The sequence below is a fragment of the Streptopelia decaocto genome (assembly GCF_964273445.1).
Source record: "Streptopelia decaocto genome assembly, chromosome: 1".
Classification (NCBI taxonomy): domain Eukaryota; kingdom Metazoa; phylum Chordata; class Aves; order Columbiformes; family Columbidae; genus Streptopelia; species Streptopelia decaocto.
The window spans coordinates 190,320,043-190,339,494 of NC_138663.1; the positions used below are offsets into that span (position 1 = coordinate 190,320,043).

The following is a 19,452-nucleotide window of genomic DNA, read 5'->3' on the forward strand; positions in this document are numbered from 1 at the left end:
GCGCCACCGCCCCGCCCCCTCCGCGCCGCGCATGTCTGTTCGGCGGCGCCCGCCGGCCGGGGCTGGGTCCGGATCGGAGCTGGCCGGTGGGCGGGGCGCGGGAGCGGGGCGTGAGGCGGCGCCGAGGCTGAGGGGCGGGCGGGGAGCCGGCCGGTGACCCGGCGGCGCTAGGGCCCGGCGGGAGGCGGGGCCGGGCCGGGCCGGGAGGGGCGGTGCGGGCTCGTGCGGTGCTGGCCGCGCGCGGGGCGAGGGGGAGTGAGGTTCTGTGGGGGCGGCTGTGAGCCGCGCGCCCGGCCGTTGGGGCCGTTGGCGCTGCCGGGGCTGCGTGCACTCCGCGGCGGGCGCTGGCGGGGCGGCGAGCGCTTCGCCCCTCGGCTGCATTCGCTTCCCCGTACTGCCGCCCGGCCCAGCCCGGCTCCGCTCGGCTCGGCGCTGTGATTGGGCGGAAGATGGCGCTGGACGGATGGAAATCCTAATGACAGTCTCCAAAATCGCCTCCATCTGTACCATGGTGAGTGAGGGGCCGGGGCGGCCCTCCCCTGCCCTGCCGGCTCCCCGGGGGTGGGGACGCGGGGCGGTGGAAGGGGCGGACTGCGCGGGAGGCCGGGTTTGCGCAGCGGCCGGCGGTGGGTGGTGCGGCGGCGTCCCGGGCTCGGGAGCGCTGCCGTGGGTGGGGTTCGGGAGCCGAGCGGGGTTAATCGGCTTTGGGAGACTCAGCCGTGATGCAGCCGCTGGTGGTGTTGGTTTGGGCTCGGGGCGAGCTGTATCCTGGCTATGAGCGGGGTGGATGTGCGTGGGGTTTGAGCACAGCTTTTCCCCAAAGCGTGCCGAAAGCTGAGAAGGAGAGCTGCGGGACATCGCGTCCCGTCCGGGGTTGCTTATTGCCAAGTGTGGTTTTAGGGCAGGGTTTCTAGAAACGCTCTCCTTCTACCGAAACTCTTCGTAATCGTCCCCAGCTTTCCGGACACTTTACTCGCGTGATGGGGCTGTAACTGCCTTGCCTGTCAGCAGAAGGGTGCTCCCCTAGTTACCCGCAAAAGGGTTAGTTAGTTAGTTAATTAGCATTCCGCGGCTCGGCCCAGCGTGCTCCACGCACTGGCGTGTGATTCCACTTGTTTGCATCGATCTGGGTCCTGATAGCAGGCTGCTTCCAGTGATTGCTTTTTCATGACTCTCTGTCTTGATAAATTAGAGTTATGAGCAGATACACATATGTGATAAAGCTCTCTTGGTGTTTTTTAAAGAGCAGTGAGGAGCTCAGTAGATTCACTGTTGGAGGAATACTGGATTTAAGGAAGGAAATATCCCTTAGTCAGTAGAAGTTATTACTTGTCATGGAAGAGATGTGTTGATGGTCCATAGCTGAAGATACTGCATTTGTGCTCTTTTCTATATTTTCTATACCCAAATGAAAGTTCTTGTTCCCAAACCTGTTTCCACAGGGGAAGGGAAGAGATGATTAAGGGACAAAATGCACTCTGTCATCTAGTTTGTTAACTTGATGAATTGGGATTATAATGCCTTGTGACGTCAAACAGTGGGAAATGCTTACATTTTATATTATTGGAAATTGATTTATGGTTTTCATAAGTCTTGCTGCCAAGAGGCTTTGACATATCAAACAGACATTTCAGAGGTGGCTCATGAGAATTTTGAATGAATAACTGTAAGCCCATGGGGTGAGATTGCTCAGATAGTTGTCGATCAGCTGGAGTAATATTTTTGGTGAAATGGGAGACCACATCTTGTTGTTTGGACTTGGAAAGTCTGGCTTCTTGAATTCATGATCTGTATACCAAGATCTTCATACAGCCAGATGTTGTAGGTCAGATACCATTTACCACAGGAGTTATTCTTCTCTGAAGTAGTTAGATTTTAGGTTAGACTGTTGAGGAGTCAGTGTGGTTGAGCTAGGACAACCTCATTTTATTGCAATTCTAGCTAATGTCTTTTCACCCACAGCTGACCACTGGCTTTTCTGCCATCATAAATTAAGTGCTGACCTTTTGATTTAGGTCCAGTATAGGCCCTCACTTTTCTGCTTCTGAACAGCAGAGAAGTTGTAGTTCTGGACAGGTCAATCAGCTAGTTTAAGAGTGTTCTGTAAGTATGATTATTAGAAATGACGTTATGTCACTGACATTTAGGTCAACCCCAAAACATTTTTTTCAACTAAAAATCTTCTTACGATTAGCTAAAGTGTCATTCTGATGGCAATTAGGTATTATCTTTCCAATCATAATCCTGTGAACTGAGACGGATAAACTGCAGGCATAAGATTTTTCCTGTGCTTTTCTGATTCATGAGCTTTAAATGTGCTGTAGGGTGGGACAGCTAGCACAGGACACCTGCTGTAAAAGTTTTTTCAGTACTTAATAGATAGATGCAATAGATGATGCTTTAAAATATTTCAGTAAAGATAGTATAAAGAAGCACTTGGTATTTACTGTAGAGTTGTTTAGAACTATGTGGTTGTGGTTAGGCAGATCTTTTTAATTTTAACAAGAATCATATATTCATGTTTAAGCATATATTTAGCAAAACCAGAAAGGAATATAATGCTGAAGAATAATTTTTTTTCCTGGCAGTTCTTCTTTGTGTCAACCCACTGTTTGATGAACTGCCAGACACCTTCCTAAAAATTCTTAGAAGTTTTTCTTGCCTTTCCCCATGCTTTTTACTAAAGCTCTCAGGCTGTTACTTCTCTTCATGTGTTTGCTTAGTACAAAACCAGTAACAGGTAATTTTTTTCAAGAGACTTCTTGTCCCCACAGAAACCTGACATGCATGTACACTTATAATCTGTAACAGAACAGTCTGGAGCTATGTTGAAGAACCTCTTCCATCGCAGTCCTGCGTTACATTACTTCCTTTTATATGTCCAAATTCAAGTTTCACTTCTACTGACTCAATTCTGTTTTATGTGTTTTATCCTTCTTGTTCAAGCTCTGAATATTAGAAAGCAATATGTTATGTTTTACAGTACTGGCAGGTTTTGTGGGTACAGTGAAGACTGATATCCAGTATTTTTTTTTTTTAACTATGGTGCATTTTCAGATGATCTTACAGGAGCACGTTCAGTCTACAAAGGGTTGGTTCTTTTCTGTGCTTTATTGGTTCATTGATCTGTACTCTGGTGTTCATACCAGTGGTGGCAGAGCTCATCCTGTAGTATTGTCTCCTAGTGTCATATCCCCTTTGAGCTTCCTTGGACTTCTTTGCTCTAAATCACCACTCCTGTGGTTCCTTGTGCTGTAGTAAGTCTTAATTACATAGATGGAGATTGTGGGAAAGCACTGGAAAATACCGTTGCCCTAGAGTGGTTTACCCACTGTTCTTGTTGCAAAATGGATGAGGTTAAAAGTGTGTGTGGGTTTTTTGTTGTTTTGTTTGTGTGTTTTGTTTTGTTTTTTTCTTTTTTTAATGTCTTCACAGTAAAAGTGGAACTTGGTGTTTTACCCTCATCCATGCATTAAACTGCAGTTAAAGTCTCACCTGACTGAATTATATGGAGTTTTTATGCATGGCTGAGAAGTGGTAAAGTAATCCATGCTAACTGGAATGAAGATGTGCCCCAAGCTATGCTCACCATAAAACAGAGATTGAATCTAGTACTTTCAGTTCTGTTCTTTAGAATCCAGCAAACACTTGCCAGCAGTTGAAGGGTATCAAGTCTTACAGTAGCTGAAGAAAAGAGAATTTTCTTTGTAGCTTAAAAGCTACAAAAAAGGTACAAAGGCGTCAGTCTCAGAGATACAGAAGGAAGTTGTAATGGTAGTAGTAGTTGTTTTTCAGTGTTTCTTGTAGAAAGTGGTTATGTTAGCACAACCTGAAAAAGTCTAATGCAATTTAAAAACTATGCTAATCTAGAAGCTGTAGTACTATACATGAAAATCTTTTCATGGTTCAGGTATTTGTCTACATGTTCCCTCCTCTATCTGGCAATTTAACATTTTATATACAGGGCCAGTGTCACTCATGTTTTCAGTGATCAATTCAGCCCCCAACACTGACTTCGAATACATAGTTCATAGCTGGATGTGGATTGTATGATGTGTTCTGTGAGATGAGAAATTTGTACATATTTTAACAATCCAGACATTTGTCTTGTTTTTGAAAGGAGTAAAACTTGTGGGATCATACTGAATGGCTTTTCCTGCCAGTCTCCTGTCTAAGTGTACTGTCACCAGTACCCTTTTGCCCATTTCAGTTACATTTGTCAAAGGTGAAGAGGTGTTGGTGGTACTTAAATTCATATAAGCGTGTCAGGGAAAAAAAAGGCAGTTTAGAGGAAACAGACCCTGGGAGCACCCAGCTGAGGGAAGGCTGTGGTGCTCCTGCCTCAGATGTTATAGAAGAGAGGCTTTACAAAAACACTTAATTGCAGGAAAATTTTATAATTAACTGTGAGATAGATATACATATATAGATTTCATTACTCCATAAGGAATTATTTGTTTACAATAGGGTTTTCAAACCTGATTGTGAAATCTGCACTTAATGTAAATTGATGTTTGCCAGAGTTTGCAGTCAGCCAGAGATGGCTATGATGTACTCACTCCTCTTCCTTCCAAGTGCAGTCTCCTCTGAAGTGCAAATTATAATACTTAAACGGTAACTTATGATCAGGTTACCAGATTACACAGGAAAGGATACAGAAGACTCATGCTGTAAGAAGTGAGAACTGAGAGTTACAGCAGGGAAAGAAAAGTTGTGGAAAAACATAGCTTCAAAGTGAGGAGGTGATAGAGAAGAAAGCAGAGGACAGGACTAAAGTAACACAGAGGAAATATCGGTGTTATGATATTGCTTGATGCAGCTGTCTGACTGGCTTATGTAGCAGGGCTGGCAAGAAGGAACATGTGCTATGTCTCAGCCACCACATTTCATTCTGGCATCGTGACCTGAATCCACCTTGATCAGTGGTCTGGAGTGTTCAGGCACATGTTCTCTTGTGGTGATTCTGTTGCAAGCACATTGAATTTTGGAGTATTTGCTAGGCAGTTGGGGTAAGAACTTAAACCACAGTAAGGAGGTTCACCTATCTGTTAGCATTTTTATCAGGATAATATTTCATTATAAATATGCCACTAAGACTCTAGCCATGTTACTTGTCATAATCTTTTTTGTAGGTGTAGGTACCTAGGTGTAATGTGCAAATTTGTTTAAAAATTTGCATCAAAATGTGAATTTGACTCTAAATTAATATTTTAAAAATCAAATATGAGACACGAAGAAAAAAAAATGAAGTTGTGTAGCTGTAAAGCAATATTTCTGCCAGCACAGAGAATTATTTGGTTGACATATGACTTAGTTGGATGATTTCAATTATATAAATGAGGGGTGTCAAACTTATTTTCGCCGGGGGCCACATCAGTCTCGCGGTTGCCCTCAAAGGGCCGAATGTAATTGTAGGACTGTATAAATGTAACTACTCCTACATTTATATATAAATGTTCCTTTTTCTGTTTACCTGTATGCATGCATATATTCATCTTGCAAGTTCTAAGCACAAAGAAACAATGAAATACAAACTTGGACTCTAGTCTTGCTGACAGAATTTTTAGCTGTGTCAGTGAGAATAACTGATTCTATTACTAGACAAAGCTTGAATATTTAGGTTGGTCATTTGTATAGTCTGTATTTCCTTTTTAAACTACTGAAGCAACAAATTTGCATTAAAACTTCTAGGAATTATTCTGTAAAAATGTGGTAAAATTATGTCTCTCCATTAATTTGTTTTGTCTACTTTCCTCTTTCAAATTTCTTGAAGGAAAGAGGTGTATAAAAGCCCTATATGGGATAACTTTTGTTTTCCTACCTTAGGGAGTTTGCTAAACTGAAATGCTTTTAAGAAATTATTTATTTCAATAAAGTCTATCTGATCTTTCAGTTGAAAAAAAAATCTAGATTTTTTGTATTGTAAAACCAGAATGCTGTATTAACACAAGTAGGCCAAACTGAAAAACATTTTTACAAGTTTTTATAAACTCAAATTCTTTTTATAATTCCATGAAAATGTGAAATTACAAAAGCAACATATTTGTTTTTATGAAACAGGAATTATGTGGGTTAAAAAAGCATGTGAAACATACCACAGTGTGCAGTTTATCAACAGAAATAGTTGAGCAAATATGTTCTCTCTTTTTTTTTTTTTTTTTTCCCTCCCCTTCTGCATTTTGGGTGATTAGATAAGTCTAATTGTTCTAGAAGATGAATGTAAGTCTTATAACTGTCTGTACTTTTTAGGTAGTGAAATATTTCCAAGGTCACCATCAGGTCCCCTGTTAAATACATCTTGCAAACTTCCTATCTTGTCTGCTAGAGTAATTCCAACTTTAACTAAAAGTCTTTGAAGGTAATAGCTTTGATCTTTTGGGACTCCACTTAATAGGTGTCATTATAAGATATGTTGCATGGATGCTATTGAAAATCCAATCTGATCAGAAGAAACTGAAGCAAAGGCGCCTGATACCATAAACAGTGTTACCTCAGGAATTTTCTGGAATTATACAGTACAAATACGACTTAACTTGTCAGTATTTTAATTTTTATCACTATGATTTCATTCTGAATTGGGGGCAGTAGGTTAGATTAAGTCTGGCAGCAATTGGGGAAGAATTATAGAAGCTTCGTAACATCTTTTCATGTTCTGAAGATCCATTCCACAAAAGAGCCAAGCCCAGAGCCCTAATTCTCCAAGTCTTAGCTTTGTGTGTGAGAGTAACTGATCTTTGACTTCAGTATTCAAAACAGAAGGAAGTATGACTGTATCTGGTTACTGTGAAGGAAGATACGTTGTGTGTGCTCAGTGGGGCTCAAAAAGATGCGTGTGGTAGACATTCCAAGTGTGAAGAGGAGGTAATTTTGTGCTCTGCTATCATTTTCCTTGCCCAGGCAGAGATGGGTTTACTTTATACTCAATTAAAAAAACCCTTTTGTCTTCGCACATGACTAGAATATACAGGACTATGTCTTTAACTAATTAGAAAATATCACTATTTCTAAGTATATTAAAATATTAACTTAAACGATCAAAATATTTCATAGATTATCAAGTTGTGCATTACTACGTCATGTTTTTTTTGCAAATAAATGAAGCACAAGGATTACTGAATCCCACTCAGTGTATTTCACTTCTGCTTCCTGGGCTAGACACAGTATCAAAAGGAATGTGTTGCATTTTGGCTGGCAGTTCTAGTAGTAGATACAAACTAATTTAATGTAGCTATTCTGTTTGCTCTTAATCCTGCTTCATATAAATACATGGAAATGTAGGAATTCACATATTCTGATAAAACATAACTGGAAGAGTAGCAGTATATATTTCTTCTTTAAGAGAAAATTCCTTCAGTCACAGTGCATTAGTTAGTGTAGACTATGAAATGCTGTATACCTTCACTAGTGGCACTGACAAGGAAGAGTCTTCTAATACATGGCAAAAAAAAGGTGAAAGCACTAGTAAACGAGTGCTTCTATACTGAGAGTTATTTTTGCAATTTATAAACAGTTAAATTAATTTTACACTTGTAATGATTTTTTTCTTGTTCAGGAAAACATTGCTATTCCTGGTTACTGAGTTTCCTTTTTACTTGTAATGCCCTTCTGTCTCTAGGAAGAATAAAAGTTCTGTTTCATGGGGGTTTTTTATTGTTCTTAACTTACCTATAGCCAAGCTAAATAAAAAAAAAAAAAATGGCTTACATATTCCTATGCAACATAGTTTGGTTATGTGAGTCACCTTTATCTTTGTTGTTCCTTGCTTCTTGAGGGAGGTGGATCACATTGTAGGAAAGGATATAGCATAGTGCATGTGTGAAGGATGAAATGGATCTTCAGAATTTTGACAAGTGTGAGTTTTGAGATAAGAAATTTATTTTAAAGGTGAAATTTTTTGTTTTACTTGGGAAATTTGCAACTCAATAAAACTAGAGGATAAACCTGTTATAGCAAACTACTGAAAAGATGACCCACCAAGTTATCAACTGATATTTATTCTAGAAAAGGATAGATCAAACCCTCTTACCCCACCCCAATAACACCAGTGTAATCTTCAAAGCATGGTAGGCTGGTTATGAATCAAGTCTTTGTAAGGAAAATGCCTCCTATTTAGGCTGGATGATAACAACAAGGTAGAACACTTTAAAACTTCAATTGTTTTCCTGCTTGCTGACATGTTTTTAGACAGTATTTTTAATAGAGGGTGGCTCTTCTTTTTTTCTTTTTTTCTTTAGGCAAGTGCTGAGTGCATTTATCTTAGCGTTTTACTTCAGGTAAGGCGTGTACAATTCTGAAGTGATTCTCCCAGGCATCCCAATTGACCATAGTTTGGGTTGCATCTTGGAGTGGTCTTGGAGTGCACAAATTAGATTCCTTTTGGAGGAAACTAAATCAAGTAATGTTAGCTGCACCTTGGTGTTCAGGCTCAGAGACAGCCTAGAACTAAGATGGCAAAACACCTCTGAAACCCAAAGTGTCTATGTCAGATCATAAGCACCAACTGATTTGCTTCACATATTGGCTCTAATTAGTTTATCCATATGTTAGCTGTTAGTGTGTCTCAGGAGTACTAGTTTGACATGTAGCACCACACTAGTGTGTTCTCTGAGGTAGCGAGAAAAGGCAGTAATAAAAGCAGAAATAGCAAATGATATTATTGTTTTAGCAAATGAAAAACTAAACAAACAAACAAACAAAAACCCCTTTCATATGTCTGCATTTTATATTTTTTCCCTTTTCCATTGAAAGGTACAATGTCAGAGTTTTTTTGTAAAACTTGAAAATCAGGAAAATACAACTGTATTTAATTAAAAGCTACTACACTTCCCTCTCGCACTGTGTTTTCTGGGTTTTGATTCCACTAAACTGAAATAAAACACTAATTTGGTTAATATTAAATGTGTTAATTTATAGAAACCTTGAGCTCTTTTGAAAATAAAGGTTGAAAAACTTATTTAAAGGCCTTCCATGGTAAACAAGTATTCTTATTCCTTCATTAAGCATCTAAGGGGATCTTCGATTAATCAAATAATACAGCTTTTTTTTTTCTAACTTGGTGGAGGAGATAATAAACTGATTTGAACATGGTGAAACTAAGATTACTCATGATTTATCTCATATCAGTTTGAAGTTAAACACAGAATGAAGTGTATAGTAGTAGTTCAGCTTTTCATTATGTGTGAGAACACTATTTTATAAGAATTGATATCTTAACATTGTTTCCAGGATCATTTTCAATAACAAGTAAATGTTATGCAAATCTTGATTTCATATTGTGTTCTTGTATACACACCTTAGTTGCTGAACTTTCCACTTTACAAAGCTGCATTGCCTTAACTATGACAAGTATGTCTTCTATGTGCCTGCCGAATTATCTCTGTGCTGGAAGGCATGTAATGTAAGGCAGTGCTTGTTGATGTATAAGTTTTATACTGATATGATGCAAAAACTATTAACTGCTGGTACTATTGCAATATTAGCTTTTTTGGTATTTCTGTTGTACCTCTGTTCCTTCCCACTGCTGGATGATGACCTTGTGTACTACTGCTCAGAAGGGTAGGGAAACTGAAGGTGGGTGTGCTGACTGAAGGTGATGATGTTCCTTTCTGTCCTCTGCACAATGTCAAAGGCAAGTTCCTGTGTGGGGACCGGGCACCTATTGTATGGTTCGTGCAGAATGCCCCAAAAAAGTGAGGTTTGTTTTGGAATCTTCCCACATCCCAGTTAAGTGGCAAGGGAAAAAATTCTATACTCTGCAGCATAGATCATAGACTGAAATCTCTGAAGTCTGGTTCCCAAGCCCAGTAAGTCCATCTCTGCTGATGAAAAGAGATAGACTCCACTTCTGCCTTAAAGCTCTGCTGGCTCCTGGTCTGAAAGATCAGAAGATACCATAATAGTTGGTGGTGTCACAGTGCTTCCCCTTTGCGTCTGTATTTGCATAATTGTAGAGTCAACTGGGACTGATAATGTGTACTGTAATGTTGAATGGCAAACATTTTGTAGTGAGGGATAGCTAGCTTTAAAAGGAGCTTTTATGGGTCAGATGTGAACACACATTTTAGCATACTCTTTCAAGCCACTGCTGCATACTGTGTTTTCATTCCATGCAACCAACACATTGTGCACCGTATAAACGATATTTTGGGAGGAGGAATAACATCCTTTATGACAGACAAAAAGAGAACTGTAGAGGGAAGCCTAAGTAGCTTGATGGGTTTTATATTGGTGTAAAACATTTATGCTGGTTTGTAGTAAGAAAACAGTCATAAACAACAGCATTCAAACATAGGCAATGCTATGCTTTGAAATCATGTGAAACTATATGCCTCGAGTGAAACAGCCTTGAATAATCAGAAAACTATAACAATGCTGGGGTATCTTAATGCGTCTTTTTATTGCCAAGTCAGGATATTTATTGTGCTAGAAAACTAAGTAGAGTATTCAGGTCTGTACAAAATAGAAACATCAAAGTTTATACCATAATATTCTTCCTTCCAAAGATAGAACAAAGCAGCTACTCCACCCTAGCTGTGGAAAGAGAAGGAATTTCCTAAAAGCCTGCTCTTGAATTTATTTATTATTTAAAGAAGTAGAGATTTTAACAAAGCCTCCACAGTTCCTTTTTTTTTTCCTAGTTTATTTGTAAATAATGTCCACTTTGCCAGAATTTGTGGATGTATTTCAATAATGCTGCAAAACTAAACATTCAGAATTTGTGGATTGCTTTTTTCTTAAATGAGCTTTATATCCCTTTTCTGTACCACCATCATCACTATCTGAGAACAGCTTCTAAAGTAGTAAGCCCTACAGTCAAATCCCCAGTAAAGGAGAAGCTTTATCATACTGGATAATTGCAAGGGATATGACTGATGAATAAACAGCTGGGGCTGTGTTGTGAATGGAGCAGATCTGTACTCAAGTGTGGAGTTGTCCTATCTTTTGCTCTATTCTAATCAAAGTTGTTACCTCCTAATGGGCCTTTGACCATGTGTTTCCAGTTTCAGAACTACTAAACTAGATTGTGTAACTGCGCTAAGTTCTGCAGTGCCACAATCATGGCATGACAGATACCACATAATAGTTTCATTTTAATTTTATACATTTTGATACAGTCCTAATTTTCTTTCTATCCCACTTCCCTATGTCTGTAATTAATCTGTGAAATCCTGTGTGCTGTTTTTAGTGCAGTTTGTGATTTTGATTTAATTTTATTGTTGTAATGTCCAGAGCTATTTGCTACGTCTTTTGCATAAGGAAAAAAGTTGTTGGGAAGGAGTCACATCTGTTTTTAAGATTCTTTGCTGTATACTATGTGCTAGTTTAGGTTCAGTTACACCTGACTTTAGACTGGAATGTGTTGTGCTTGTGTTATTAGTTTAATAGTGGATGTATACATATATGTGTGTGTGTATATATATAGATATATATATATATCTCAGTGGTGTTGTATCCAGCAAAAGGGATTTAGGGACAGATACATTTGCTTTTCTCTAAAAGCAGTCAGCGTAAGAGCTAATAGAAAGCAAGTTGGGGTTTTTTGTTCTCTGAATTTTCCATAGTAGCGGTTTTTCTGTATCTAAATAAAAAACCTCTCTTCCTTTGAAACTTGGTGGCTATTTCACCAGTTCTGTCAACAGTCATTGGCTGGAACCACAGAGTAACCAAAGTTGTCTTCTCTCACTTCTTTTTGAGGATCAGACTCAACAGATTTGTTGGACAAAGGCTGCAGCATTTATAATGCACGCCAACACTAGCTGTACTGTGCTGTCTTTTAATATTACAAAATTGAAGGTATTTACCAAAGCACTTTGAACATTTTGTATTATCAGTGTAAGAAAGACAGACCGGTTTCTTTGCTTCCTATGAATAATCTGCATTTTAAAAAATTTTTCTGAAATGTGCTACACAGTATGAGAATTACACTTGTTAAGCGGAGCTTATCATTTGATCTGGTATCGCCTGCTTTGCATTACTATATTAATGCAATTGTTATTAAAGAAGATCACTCTGAAAATAATAAATACAGTACATCAAAACAGTATAATTGCATAATAATACATGAAAATGATAGAACTTTGAGATGTTTTTGAAAATGATGTACTGGGAAATGTGTATCTCTAAGGTATTATGGATTATGTTGAAATAATTTTCTGGTGGTGGAAGAGTGTTAGGTTCCTTATTATAAGTATGTAAATATTAAGTTATGGCACAGAAGACTTGCTGTCTGCTTTAAGACCTGCGTAAAATGATTTAATGGACAATCTAAACAACCTGAGAGTGTGAATTGATCTCAAAGGACTGATTTTTCCACATTCATTGCTAATATTATCCCGCCTACCAGCTTGTCTTTGCATTAAGCAATAGACTACCTAAACAAGTTTGGTTCATTTGCCATGTATGATTGTTGAGGTGGGTCACAAACTCCACTTTCTCCCCCCTTTCAGGGTACAGATAGGAAGGGTTTAATCTGTTTTCAATATTTAGTCTTTCATTTATTTTTGTTTTCCTCCCTGATGACTAGAAACAGCTTCAGTGTAAGTGAGTTTAGTAAACCTTAAGTCTCACTGATTGAGATCTGAAGATACTGGTTTGGTGTTAGCAAGGTCTGTAGTTGTGACCAAGGTGTGGTTTGGTTTTGTTTTTCCTGTAGGTAAATCAAAATAAATCAAGCAAGTGTTGGGAGGTAAAAATATTTGACTGAGTTACTGGACAGTATGCAAATGTAAGAATCAAGATTGACATACAAATGTTAAAATCATTACTGCATTTCAGTGCAAATGATATAAAATATTGCTTATTTGTGAAAAACAGCTCATTGCCCCAGGTATTTGCTGTGGCCAGACTTCACAGTTGCAACTGTGTTTTAGATGCTTGTGACATGTATGAGCTGCCACCCATGGCTGTAGTTACTTATTTTAGAGTTTTTAGAGACAAGTCAGTTATCCTTGCCAAATTTTTTTTTTTTTCTTTTTTCTCACCGAGTTAAATTCACTGTGTATGTAGTTGCAACAGTAATATTTTATTGCTTTTGATTTTCTAGGGCGCCAATGCCTCAGCTTTGGAGAAAGAGATTGGTCCGGAACAATTTCCAGTCAATGAGCACTATTTTGGTTTGGTTAATGTAAGTTTCAGTCCACAACTTCATTGCTTTGAAATTCTGTGAGTGATTTTGTTCAATTACAAAGCTGTGACTGAATGCATAATTAAAACACTGAAAGATAATAGTCATTGAATATACACATCTGTTGAAATGTGTTTCAATATTCAATGTACTTGTTGAAATATGCTACTGAAATAATTGCTGAAAGTAGACTGTGTATTTAGTCCTTTATTTCCTTTTATTAATTGTAGGGTATTTTTAAAATCACTTTCTTACTATTAAAATGTATAAATCTTTAAGAAAACTGTTTAAAGTATGTAACTTCTTAAAGTATGTAGCTTCTGGTTCATAATATATCAATCTAAGTGAATGAATACAGTGAAAGAAAAAAAATCTACGAAAGACTGATGATATGAAGTGTTCACATCTGCTATTTGCATTAAGATTAAAAAAAACCCCTGAGCCTGAAGATGAAAGCAGTGGTGGAAAAAAAATACTGAATTGGTTGATTCATTTGTGAGTTTTAAGGAATAATTTAAATTTTAATTTCTGGAATTACCTTTGAAAAGTATATCTTGCTAGAAATTGCATTATTCTGAAATGAAATATTAAATTCTTTTCTTTATTGAGGCTTCAGAGTACATATTGAAACCAGCCTGATTTAACAAGAGCTATCTTCTTGCTTTTCTTAGTGAAACTAATTACTTCTAAAGCTGTCCTCCTACTCTAACATATGTTTCTACCTTTAGGTTCTTAGCACTAACATGGTTCAAGAGTCTGCAATCCCAATAGACACTGTGCAGTCAGTAAACACTCTTAGTGATAAGCTGATTTACATGGATCTCAAATGCCATGACTTAGATCAGTATTTTTTTTCCTTTCTCATGAAAGTTGAAATACCTTCAAAATGACACATTGTTTCTTTGAAAAGAGGACATACAGTAGTTCAGCTGTTAATACTTGTTACTTCTGTAGCAGAGCTTAGGCTTTCCATCAAAGCTGTTCTTGTCTTTTCTCAAATCTGTTATTCTGTTGACAGATAACCTGTTTTCCTAATTTCTTGTCGAAGTCCAGAGAGGATTTAAAACTTAACAATAAAATTGTATTGTGTACCTAATCTTGAAGTTTTACGTATTTTGTACCCTTAAGAAAAGCTTCCATAAAGGGCAATCTTACTAATATATAATAAACATAAAATTCTGTCTTTCTGTAGTTTGAAGAGAGGAGGAAATTTGAGGGGACATCTGTCTTTACGTCATTGCCCTCAACCATATAAATAAGAGGCATGCAGCTAAGATATCTCAGAGTGCTCTTTACTTTGTGTATAGGACAGGAATGTTGCTTATTTTAGCTTCAAACAATAAAGTTTCATTGACCATAATTATCTGAATTGTAACAAATAGTAAAATGGGATTCCGTTACATCTATGGCACAACGATGCCATGTTTTCCGGGTACCATGGTAGGCTAAAGAAATTCAGTCATATTGTTGTTTGGATGGCTTACAGATCTGTTATACAGATTGTGTCTAGTAACACAGCATATATATTCCATAAACATATAATAAGCTTGCAGAATTAAAATCTATGAGGAAAAAGAAAAGTAGTAACCTTTTTCATTAGCAAACTATGGCCAATGGCCAGTCAGAATGACAGAGCTAATGATAATTAAAAGAAATATTAGATAGTAAATCAAAAGTATTATTGAGAAATGATAGAAATCACAGTTTTTGCCTTCATCGATTTCTCTAATTGTTTTATAGCAATTACAAGAAATGAAGCTCTTTGAGGTTCATCAACATTTACTACTGAAGTTTTCTAATTTGTTTATCGATTTTGTTTGTCCTAACTTTGTCCAGAGTAATGGAATAATGGATATAATGAGAAAATCAATAGTTCTCTTCTAGCTGTGTGATAGTGAGCCATTTGAGATGTCTTGAAGGCAGGGCAGGATTTTAGATAAAGATGATAATTCCAAAATAGAGATCCATCAATGGTAAATGTAGCATTTTTACAGAGGTGGTGTAAAAGAAGAGAAGGCAGAAGCACTATCTTACCTTCTCTTCAGCTTTGTGGTGGAATCTAGGGATTATTCAGAGGATGTCTGAATGAACAATTTGAGAGGTAAAAGAAGAATTAAGAAAGGACAATTATGGGAAGCATATGGAAGACCAGATGGTTGATGGGATGCTTGATTCTGTCAATGAAAACTCTAAATGGAAAATTCTGCTTAAGCTTGAAAGGACAATACCATTCACTAAATCAGCAGGAAATAGTTAAAATACATAGTAAGATGAAAATGTTATTAGTATGATGTCCCATGTACATGGAGAATCAGGAACATCAAACCTGCCTGTCATTCTTCTTTCCCTCTACAGTGCAGTAATGCAAACTATTCAAATCTATGTGCTTCACAAATTAAATTGATTATTTTATCCAATGAGTATGAAATAACAAACATTTTTAGTCTCATAAGAGCTATTCTTGTAGCTCTTCAGCAGTTCAGCAGACTTCTAGAGCAGAAAGTTTGGTTTTTCAGTCTATTGCAATGGATCTGTGTGTTTTGGATAAATCCTATTTACTGGCGTGGCTCATTGCAACAACTAAAATTTGTCACAGCTGCCAGTGCATCAGAGCTGGGAGGAACCCTAGTGCTGCACAAAGACAGTGTTCTAAGCAGATCTAAGTTCTTGTAGATCTCTTGTTTGTTTTTGTAAATCTTTGTTGTTCAACAACTAAATTTCTTTGCAGTTTTTTCTTGCATCTCAAGAGTAAACTACAAGGTGATAGGCCTTAGTGAGTGTGTGGTGGTTTTACTGCAACTTTCCTGAAGTTTTATTTTATTTCCATGTAGGTTTGAGTGTTGTAACTTTGATTTTGGAAGGAAAAAAAAAAAAAAAACAGGAGATGTGTGTGGGAAACATACAGAGTGCAGTATTTTTGTAAAAGGAAATAATCTGATTTCTCAGAATTTAGAAGAGAAGAACAATATGAACTGAAAAAAAAAAAAAGAGAAATTTTCGTTTTTTACTTTTTCTAGATACATACATCTTAGGGTGGTCCTCACAGAAACAATGAGGCAAGCAATAAACCAGTTGAAAACATAGATTTAAATAATTCCATATAGTCTCATTACCTTCCCATGAATGAGAGAGAGGAGTTTCAACAGTACAGCCTGGCAGTTTAAGATATAAATTACAATGATGATCTGTCTTAGAATTTTCTATTTTTATTCTGAGGCAGACTTCACAAGTGTTTAATATCCCTACAATTATATTTTGAATAAAGCCTGCTAATTTCTATAGCTAGCTAAACATCCTTATTGTTTTGAATAGCCTGATGGGCTTCCAGTGCTGTGCCTTTTCATATTTCAGAGTGGTGTTGGAGTGTTTACACTGTCACTACAAAACATTCAGATTATGGTTGCAAACTTCTTATTATACAGTGCAGCACTTGCACATTTTCTTACAAGTCTTGTGCTTCTGAGGCAGCACCAGCTGCAAAGTCGGGGGAGAAGGAAGGTGGCATTGGCACGTTAGCAGCAGAGCTGAGTGCTGAAAAAGCAGAATTAGGAGGCGAAAAATAGGTGTCCGGTATGAGGTGGGAGGATGCAGAGACCGGATCAAGGTCTTGGGTGTTTTCTAAATGATAGGTGTGCTTTTGTGTAGGGGTCAAAGATGGGAACAATAATAGTAGTGGTAAGACCAGCATTTAATTGTGTAACAAATATTTGCTTAGTCTAGAAACCTCCCCACCTTTTCCCCCTTACTGTTTAGTACAGGTGCCATTATCATTTCTTACTGATGAGAAGCTTTTGTTTTAAAAAGATTTTAGGATTTGAAGCGATGAAGACTGATGCTTTAGATATAAAACAAATGTGAACTAATTCAATTTTCTTCCGGAGGTTGTTTTCAAATGATCTTCTATTGCCTACTGTCTTTCTGAATTCGGTTGAAGAAAACCTTTCATGAATTAATCTGTTTGCTTTTATTTCCTACCCACAGGCATGTAGGTTAACATACATTTATATTAAATTAATCTGAATTTTGTTCAGTGTTCTGCGTTCCCTGTTTCACGTTTTGGTCATCCCTCACTGTGTGTTTGCCATTCCAATTAACTTATCATCAGACTGTTCTTTTTTTAAATTGGAATGTTATGAAATTTGTAATTTGCTACCTTTTCATCTTTTGACACTTGCTGTAGAAATTTTAGCACTTTTCCCATTTAATTTCAAGATGTTTTTTAACCTTTTAATGTAGTTTTCTTTTTTTGTGAGTATTTTTAATTGTAACTCATAAATAGTTAGCTTACAATACTAAATGTTTTGTCATGAACTACTGTGTGATTTCATCTGTTTCCTTTAAGGAAAAAAGCCCCAGTTAAGTTCATTGACTTATGTGAGTGCAAATTTGGACCACAAAGAAACTAGTATAAAGATTTTTCCCCAACTTAAAGAAATAAGAATAATGGGCATTAATTTCCTCACTTTTTAATATGGAGATCTTAAGACTTACTAATATATTTTTTAAAAAATACACTTCTTACTCATTCTTTGAGTGTATCTTTGTCTTGGGTATTTAGAAAGTAATTCTTCATATTTCATTAATTTAAAATAAGGGAAAACAATTTACTTTCCAGTTTTCTGTTTAAATTGGATGGTGTCTTTGTTTGTCATTTTCTTTATTAGGAGAGAGCAAAAAGCAGTTACTTCCCTGTTATTCCTAAGATGTAAAAGCTTTTAGTTATTTTTCTCTGTTGAAAGAACCTGCTTTTAAAATATAAATGCACTCTGTTTGCTATATAACACTGTCCCTATCACAACATACTCTTAGAATTTGCTACCTGTATATGCTACTGTCTTTATATAAAACATAAATATGAACATTATTTTCACATTTAACAGAATGTGTGTAGCAGGTGTGGACTTCAATTTGCAGGTTGAGTGACTGCAGAAAGGTTGGATTACTTGCTGAGGGCCTTATAAAGATTTTTCTCACACTTTCAGTGTTAGATAATAGGTTTCACTGAGGGTGGGCAGTGTAAAATGAGAGTGGTTCTATTCACTGACAGCCCTTGGTGCCTTCTCAGAGGTGATGGGGAGGTTTGCAGTGTTGGAGTTAGCTGGAGACAGCGTCAGTGATCGCAGGACTCAAGTGCCCAATGGCTAGAAGGGTCTGGGGAAGAGGGATGTCTGGAGCGTCCTGGTGCAAGGGGTTATAGATGCTTTCCTGCTGCCCTATTCCAAGTCAGTGGCCCACCTCCTTCAAAATATGCATGTGCAAATTGCGCTTTCTTTTCCTTTCAGTCTCTATTCTAAACGACCACCTGTGCCATAGCTTTGAATCCTAAACAAGCTGTGTTGTAATCTTTTAAGAAAACTGATAAATGCCAATCATGCCACCCTAAAGTGAGACCTGAAAATGTAGGAACAGGTTAAAGCTGTTATTTCAGACTTTGATCACAACTAGTAAGATTTGGAGTATCCAATTTCTGAAGTGTCTGAGAAGCTCTCAATTTACAGCTTAATTTCTTCACACTACAAGGTCATGTTGTGCCTGTTCTTTACTGTCGTGGCTGACTTGTGTTAGATGGATAGATATTTTTACCTCGGCATATTTTGGGAGCTGTGAAATTGGTGGTATTTGAACATTTTGACCCAAGTAAATGCAAAATATCACTAATAAATTATATTTCAAAGTGAGACTTAGTGTTGTTCAAATTTACCTAGGTTTTGCTTGCATTTACTTACAGGGTGCTTGGTGATCCTTTGTGAAACAGAAGTATGCTTTACTATCTGAAAGTCAAGAAGAAGTGACTTGCAGAAAATTTACCTCTGCTTATGCATTCTCTTATGCTTTGGATTTAATTTTGCCTCTCTACAGTAATACAATGCAAGCTAATAAATCTCTCTCTTATTTTGTAGTTCGGGAATACATGCTACTGCAATTCAGTTCTTCAGGCACTTTATTTTTGTCGACCATTTCGAGACAAAGTCTTAGCATACAAGAGTCAACCACGAAAAAAAGAGAATCTCCTGACATGCTTAGCTGATCTTTTCCACAGTATAGCCACCCAAAAGAAAAAAGTTGGAGTAATACCTCCCAAGAAATTTATAACAAGATTACGAAAAGAAAATGGTAACTTTTTTTTCTTGTGTAATAATCATAGCAATTATGATTTAATTCTGAAGTTGACTTGATTGAATACCTCCATATTTGTTATGCATGGAAAGTGTTCTTGGTCCTGCAGTATAATGAAGAAGTGACCCTAGAATAAAGGTGTAACCCCAAAGCTGTTTTGAAAGAGAATCCTTGTCTCTCTCTTCCTGTACAGCTGAGTGTATTGTCAGTGG

General features: G+C 37.4%; 1 protein-coding gene across 1 annotated transcript in view; it reads left to right on the forward strand.

Annotated features, from left to right (window-relative positions):
* Window positions 1–204: 204 nt before the first annotated feature.
* USP12 (ubiquitin specific peptidase 12) overlaps window positions 205–19,452 on the forward strand; it is a 38,958-nt gene continuing 19,710 nt past the window's right edge. Inside the window, exons 1-3 of the mRNA XM_082053639.1 lie at window positions 205–511; window positions 13,043–13,123; window positions 19,024–19,237. Coding sequence (XP_081909765.1) covers window positions 464–511; window positions 13,043–13,123; window positions 19,024–19,237 — 343 coding nt within the window. The 5' untranslated portion in view covers window positions 205–463. The remainder of the gene's footprint in view (window positions 512–13,042; window positions 13,124–19,023; window positions 19,238–19,452) is intronic.